The 7,770-nt window shown below is 40.0% G+C and overlaps 1 protein-coding gene across 3 annotated transcripts; it reads right to left on the reverse strand.

The window, feature by feature from the left end:
• Nucleotides 1-1,688: 1,688 nt before the first annotated feature.
• LOC130967829 (uncharacterized) lies at nt 1,689-6,890 on the reverse strand. 3 transcript variants are annotated; one of them, XM_057892858.1, is made up of 10 exons: nt 5,885-6,890; nt 5,613-5,715; nt 4,896-5,521; nt 4,552-4,654; nt 3,833-4,435; nt 3,516-3,715; nt 3,273-3,375; nt 2,396-3,144; nt 2,183-2,281; nt 1,689-2,103 (listed from the first exon to the last, which is right to left on the reverse strand). In XM_057892858.1, the coding sequence occupies exons 1-10, from the start codon at nt 6,884-6,886 to the stop codon at nt 2,035-2,037; spliced, it is 3,657 nt and encodes a 1,218-aa protein (XP_057748841.1). In that variant the 5' UTR covers nt 6,887-6,890; the 3' UTR covers nt 1,689-2,034. The 3 variants fall into 3 exon arrangements, with proteins under 3 accessions (XP_057748841.1, XP_057748842.1, XP_057748840.1); XM_057892859.1 differs by having other exon boundaries at nt 2,396-2,911; nt 3,062-3,144; nt 3,516-4,435; XM_057892857.1 differs by having other exon boundaries at nt 3,516-4,435.
• Between the last annotated feature and the right edge of the window lie 880 nt (nt 6,891-7,770).

The raw sequence follows: 7,770 nt of genomic DNA on the forward strand, positions 1-7,770 counted from the left end.
TGAGATTGCACCGTTACCAAAGCCCTCAATCCCTAAACGCTTCCTCAACGGACACGACGCTTGAATTGACGTAACTGTCAGAAACAAAAGGTCGCGAAAATCACGTCGGTTTCAAGACCCGTGAAGGTCGGCTACGAACCCGAGTTGAATACTTGAACCCAAGCCTTAAAAGGATCTTGGGCTCAAGTAGGGGCACTGTTCATACCCTGGCCCAATGTTAAAGGCCCAGGTCCAACCAAAAGGCCTGATCCAATAGATTAAGCCTAGCAAAGCACCGACCTCCACTCAAGAAGTCGGTGTCAGCCACGACTTAGTATGAAGAAGTCGGTTATGAGATTAGCTGGCAGATAAACACTCATTCAAATGAGTAACCGCCCCGAAAATCTCTCTAACCACTTCATAAAGCCATATCTTAACCTCCCCAAGATAATGGGACGGTTAACACCCTAAAGATACGGCACTACACCAACGGTGGTTATTGGCTCACCACTATAAGTACACTGACACCAATCAGGTATTTCTAAGCCCAATACTCTCTAAACCTGCTCACACTCTGGCTAACTTAGGCATCGGAGTGTCTTTGCAGGTACCACCCCCCCATTCATTCACGCGAGCAAGTCGGACGGAGCCTCCCGAGTTGCTGACCCATCCGGAGTTCTCCTCCTTCACGCATTTGGGCCACTCAACGCCATCCATTGCATTTATCTCCGGTTACCCACCGTAACAATATCCATCATTTACTATTTTATTTTTATTTTATTTTATTTTTTATTTTATTTTACTTCTAACCATTACTCTAAAGATTTTTACTATCAAACTTTTTTCCGAATATTACATACTAGAGGCTAATTTTCACATCACTATTATTTATTAAAACTCTCAATTTTCTTTTACCTTATTTACTATTTATTTACCTCAAGCTTTCCTCTGTAACATGGTTATTATTTTCTAAACGTAACAAATTAAATTTGGGAGCTATTACTATTACTAGATTTCGATTTATAGCTAAAATACTCAACTTGTCTTGTTGAAAAATACACAGATTAAACTTGAGAATTATAATCCGTTAATTATAATTCGACCTAATTATATCTATAAATAAAAAATAAAACATGATTTATTTTCAATTAGAGAAGATCTTATCCTTAATAGAACCACTCCGAAACAAATTAAGGTCAGTTACTAAAATATCACGAAAATAATTCAACCACTTCAAAGAGACAACACTATAAATATAAAACTCTAACAACCTAAAAATATACGCTATTCACTTTGAATAACATTATACCCATCTCTTATTCGGACTAACTTGAGCGTCGAATCGTCTTTGCAGGTGTCGAATCGTCTTTGCAGGTGTCCGTCGTTACTATTTCTCTTGAAGTCTACATATACCTCATTCATCTCAAAACTCAACCTTAGACAAAACGAGTTCTACCTCTCAAAACTTATCAATACAAACACGTATGATCAGCTCATTTTATGTAACATATATTATACTATAATTGATATATGAAAAATTAAGATTTTAATTCTCTAAATTTTGAATTTTTACTTTAGAGAATAAAATGTAATCTCTTACTTTTAAATGTTGTCTCATAAAATTTAGAGAATCAAATCCAAAAAATTAAGCCCAAACAATACAACCCATATCCATATAATTAATTACTAGGTAACCCATTAATTATAAGCATATTTTGGTAGTATCACGTACAATATTTATTTACATGTCAAACCTAAAAACGTCTTTCTAACCTCTAAAGATTAACATTTGAAACTTGTCCAGCGTTTTCTTGTCAAAATCGCTATATAACAGAACCAGTAAGATTGAAAAGTTCCCAGTTGCAAATCAAAATATATTCACAACTTCAAACAATAAAAAAGAACAATAGGACTAAATAAAAAAATTACACGACGATACTAACTAATTTCTCTACTGTATACCAACAGAACACTTCCCCTGCAGTTTGGTTTTCCAAGATTAGCCTCACACATGTAGAAACAGAGTTCCAAGCTCAGATGTAATGAGACACCTGTTTATCTGCGTGCCTCAATTACCTTTTGCTCAACATGATCTGAAAATCTAACCCTTGGACGCTGCAAGTTCTGCACAAATATAGCTGATATAAACGAGATGTTCAACTGGAGTATCCAATTTGGGATTTGGGTATAAATATGCACATACCGAGATTCTACAATGAATGTTAAGATCATCATTCATCTGGCTAAACCTGTCTTTTGCAAGTTGCTCTGCAACTAATGCTTCCCTGCAGGCTTCTTTCACCTGAAATATGTAGATGGATAAATATGTAAAGGCATCAGAAACTGCATGTCATGGGGAAGATAGTGATCAAGTGAGTAAAGTAGAGATATAAGATATCAACATTGTAACACTCACCTGGCTTCTGTCAAGGATAGGATTGCCGTTGACACTATCCGTAGATCTTTCTAATATCTTTCTTAAATGAGAAAGTTCCTTTATAAGATCATGGGCAACCTCTTCGGCATCTAGAAACTGATTTCTAGAGAATTCAAATGCTCTTTCTGCATGAAGGTGAAAAGAGGCACAGTTCAAGCATGAGCAAAGCCCTCTGCATCCTCTTGGACTTCTTTTCAAAATTCCCCTTTTGAAGCTGGTGGTAGAGACTCTAGGTTGATCCAAGAACGTTGCTTGAGACGAACTCTGACAAGATGATCTACATGTTTCCAAAGGCTTCTCCTCATTAAGAGATGTCGGGAAAGAACTATTTCCTTTAACTTCAGAGTAAACCGATGGCGCAGGTAACACAGACGCAGCCTCTTCATCTCTGGTGATAGCCATAGGGCCATAGGGTGTGATTGGTGAATCTATGTTGTTATCAGAAATCCGTGGACCAGGAGAGCTTTCCGGCTTGCAGTGTCCATTTGATACAACCTGTTCATCGTGCAGTTGAATCACTTTGCATGAATTGCGTGATGGCTTATATTCAGGAACATCAAGTATTGGGCTTGAACTATCATTATTTAATTCACAAGGACTGCCCCTGCAACGTTTTAATGGAGCACAACCAGTTGGATCACATACCGGAGTTGCTTGCATGTTTGAATATGAGCTTGTTTGATCCAAGAGCTTCTGAACTTTTGGGCAATGATCACTCTCAGTAGCACCTAAAATATTAAGATCATCAAAAAGTTAGTTTCTAACTCATAATGCAGTAGCCAATGAGTTCCTTTTGCCAAGAAAGATATTTTCATATCAGCTGACCGAGTATAAATGAATTAGACCCAATACTTACATGAACTATCTTTCATGGTATTCGAGAGATAAGGAAGCAATCTTTTGTAGCTGTAACTTGCTGTTTGCTTCAACAACTCCATATGTGAGCAACGATTAATAACCTGTTTTTGAAACCACGTAATTGAAAAATAAAATTTATATTCACACATGGGATAGGGGAAAAGGTTTTGTAATCAGTTTCATATAGTCTAGGGACTAACACTCTGCAGGGAAAAACAAATACAAATGAAATGACACTCACCAATCTCGTCTTAATTTCAGAGCTATTTCTGGCTTCAAGAACTTGATTAGCATGTTTATCGTTTTTTCCTTTTGAAGGCATCCTTGCACCATAAACTATGCCTTTCAGAACACTTCCTGCTTTCTGGCTCCCAGCACCATGCCCCTCCATGTCTGATTTTCCTAATATAACTTTCTCCGGTGACGATCTGGGCCCTTCACCTAAAAGACTGACATGATTCAAAACTACAGCATTGACACTACTGCAAATTTTGTGATTTGTTTTTTCTTTATCTTGCACATCTGGCTTATTAGGATCCAATTTTTTTACACTCTGACCTTCAAGAAAATATCCACCAAGAGTCTTGCAATTCTCCAGACTTTCAGACGGTTTACCTTCATCATAAGCAACAGATGGACCTTTTTCTTTACTAGAATGATGCTCAAATGTAAGATTAGAGACATTACAGTCAATACCAAGCACATTTTGAGCTTTGGGTGGTGACTCAGTATTGTGTTGTTCGCAGGATATATTTTGCACGTGATTAACACCTTCACAGTGTAAGCCCATTACTGAATGCGGATCAAACTTTGAGACACTCAAGCATTCGTCTTTAGGAACTATCTCAACTTTTTCAATATGTTCATTTGCAGACGGAAAAGATAAACATTCATGAACCATTTCTCTTGCATCCAGCTGCATCGGCAATTCAGGCAACTCTTGGGAAGATGTCAACTTCGGCTGGCTACCATGACATAACTCATTGGTAGAATCTCCTAATATATTGTTCACCACTTTGTTAGATTCAACTGTGTCATGCCTGGAGCTATCGTCTATATTGTGTTTGCTGATAGATGCTCCTTGATTTTCAGATAAGAGAGGAAATTGTATTTTCCTGGCAGAGATATCCACCTCATCTTCTTTAGGATGCGTGTGGTGATCTAATATTTATGTGCAACATAAAATCAATAGCTGAATTAGCACTCATAATCTGTAACTGATTATATTTAATGCATTTAAATTAAATGATACAAGTAGTCGAAAACACCACAATTACCCCGTTCGTCTTTAGTGAAATCCATTAGAAAAGGAAGCAACCTTTTGTAGCCAAATGAACGTGGGTTTATGAAAAGTTTCCTGTGCAAATTTGATCTAGGTACCTGCATAGACATCCCAAGCTTAATTATTAAAATGACACATAGGGAAAAAGGAAAAACATGCGTAGGAGGTGCTACAAACCCAACCAACTACCAAAAAAGAAATTTCTAACATCTCGATACACAAAATCGTCATAGTATTTCTACAGCTAAGGTTCTGATCTAATTCAATTGAACAGCAGAATTTGAATTTAGTAAAAAGCTGTAACAATATTTGAAAATTGAAAGCAAGATGGATTCTTACAGATTTACTCTTAATAATAGAATCTTTTCTCATGTCGGCCTTCTGAGAAAAACCTTCAACGGCATTTTCCTGATTACTTTTGCTCATATCCATCGCTTCGACATTATACATGTCCTGAGCATTGCTCTCTAATTGGCCTAATTTATTGATCTCTTGCTTGTCAAATGTATCTGCATCAGGTGGAGTTGTTAGTACACATTCTTCATCAAACACGGCAAACTGCTCCATGGTACAACTACCATCATTAGCAGCGATGACATAATCAGGTTTACTGCCCTGCTGCTTTGAGTCTTGCTTATCATTGCACGGAGCATTTCCAACTTCTTTTATGGACGGCACAAATAAACACTCGCTAGTCACGCCTTTGCTATGGAATTGCATATCCAATTCAAGAGAGTCCGGTGATGATGTCAATTCTGACCCATTACCATGAGATAACTCATTAACAGGAGCTACCACAGCATCATCTTCAGTAACAATAGACGGCGTAGATCCAAGCACGGAGCAACTATCGATCCTAAGTTCAAGGTTAGACGATCCTTGACTTTGATATGACAAAGAAAGTCTTGAATTGTTTCCATCCATAGCCCTCTCATCTTTCGGGCAATGACCCAATTCTTCTGTAGCTACAAAATTTTTTAGCCAAATTAGTCATCAACTAAATCATGATCTAATTCAGTTAAAATGACTCGTAAAACATTGGCACAAAGGAGTTACCAGAATCATCTCTCATTATCTCCTTTAGATATGGAAACAATCTTTTGAAACTGACCGAACCAGGGGCTTTGAACAACCTCCCCTGGAAGCGTGGTCTAAGCGCCTGCATAAATCATAAATCAATTCCACAGTGACATAGGTTGAGCTACAAATTAAAATTAACGACAGTATAGTTTTGAACAGTAATCTCACAATAATTTATCACTAACAACAAAATGCCCAACACACAAGATACAGTTAAAATGAAAATGTAAAACATGGTAGGTCCTTACTGATTTGCTCTTGAGAACAGAACCATTCCTCCGGCCGCTATCGTTTTCGCAAGAAGCCTCGCCTGCATTTTTCAAAGCATTTCCAGCTAAAGGCGTATCCTCGACTTGTTTCCGTTGCTTTCCTTTAACCTCTGTTCTGGCGCGTATCTCAGTTTCGGGTGGAATCATTTGTAGCAATTCTTCCTTGGATTCTTCAATTTTCTCCGAAGAAATTCCTTCACTTCGTTTCTCATCTTGCGATTCAGTTTTCCCCAGATCAGAACTCTCACTCGCGTTGTCGACATAAATGTCACTATCCTTATCAGATCTATACTCGTTTAAGACTAAACTTAAAATTGAGTTCACCTCATCCTTCTTCTGACCCTCGGACCGAAACGCCTTCTCCAAATTACCATTCTCTCCCACCAACTTCGAACCCTCTCTCTCAGAACCGCTATTCTCCAAACTCGGTTTCGCCTCAAACCCTAAATCAGCCATTCCCCCACCACTGCTGTCGGAATCAACACCACCCCCGTTGGCAAACATATCGTCCGCCACCAGACTGGAGCAGGCGCCAACGCTCGATTGCGGAGAATAAACTCGTCTTGCTCGAAGGTCCTTCATCAGAACCCGAGACAGCTCACTGTCGCCACCCGTGGAAGAAGCTTCGTGTCTTAGCTTTGTTTTTTTCTTAAGATCCTTAAGGAAAACCATGTCGTCGTCGCCGCCGTTGTTGTCATCGACGCTCTCCGATAGTCGAATCATTGAAGTAGGGCACTGGGAGGGAGGAAGTGTGGCCTGGTAACGGGAGTGGGTGCTTTGGCGATCAGGGCGGAGGAAACGGGATCGGGTGCTTTGGGGATCAGGGCGGAGGAAACGGGATCGGGTTCTTTGGGGATCAGGGCGGAGGAAACCGGAGCGGCTGCGGTGTAGGAAGAGCTGGGATCTGCTGCGGGTGAATGTATCAGAACGTGAGGAAGGAGATGGATGGTCACGCTTGCGAGTTGTAGGGATCGCCTTCATGGTGGAAGACGAGCTTGCAGCGTGGGAGAAAAATGGCGCCATTTTCTGAGTTTAGTGTATATATAGGCGGCGCTACATGGCGGGAAACGAGGGCTCTCTTTTGGCGGGAAATTTTCTTTTCTTCTTTTTGTTTTTGTTTTTTCTTCCAAATTTTGCACTTTCTTTTTTTTACGGAATCTTGATGTTGATTTGAGTGGGAAGACAAAAAGGAAAAGATAGAGGGGGTTATATATGAATATATGTGTTCATACACTGACCCAACACTAAGGCCCAGGTCCAAATACACCAAAAGGCCCAATCCAAAGATTGGCCTTCGTTATTCACCGACCTCTGTAGAAGAGGTCGGACTCAACACAGACTTCTTTCCAAAGAAGTCGGGCTCAAGAGATAGCTGGCAGATAACGCTTATTCAAATAAGTAACTGCCCCTAAAATCTCTCTAACCACTTCTAGAAGCCATATCCCAACAATCCCTAGATAAAGGGACGGTTATCCACCTAAAAAGGTGGCACTACTCCAACGGTGGTTATTGGATCACCACTATAAATACCCTGACACCCCTCAGGTATCTCTAAGTTCCAATACATTCTAAACCTGCTTAACCCCATGCTGACTTAGGCATCGGAGTGTCTTTGCAGGTACCACCCCCCATCTCTTGGAACACACAACTCGGAGGCGGCTCCCAGACGTAAGCCAAGTCGGAGACCACACTCCTCCAGCGCTTGGGCCTCAAACAAGTCCAACCACCGTCCGGTTCTAGGTAAGCCCCGGAACATTGCCGTTGCCGGGGACCTGGAGCTCAACTCTTGATAATGGCGGATGATCAATAACATAGTCAGACAACCACTCGACATGAATAAGATGCAAGCATGTTAAAAAGAAGCT

The sequence above is a fragment of the Arachis stenosperma genome, chromosome 3 (assembly GCF_014773155.1).
Source record: "Arachis stenosperma cultivar V10309 chromosome 3, arast.V10309.gnm1.PFL2, whole genome shotgun sequence".
In the NCBI taxonomy this organism is placed as follows: domain Eukaryota; kingdom Viridiplantae; phylum Streptophyta; class Magnoliopsida; order Fabales; family Fabaceae; genus Arachis; species Arachis stenosperma.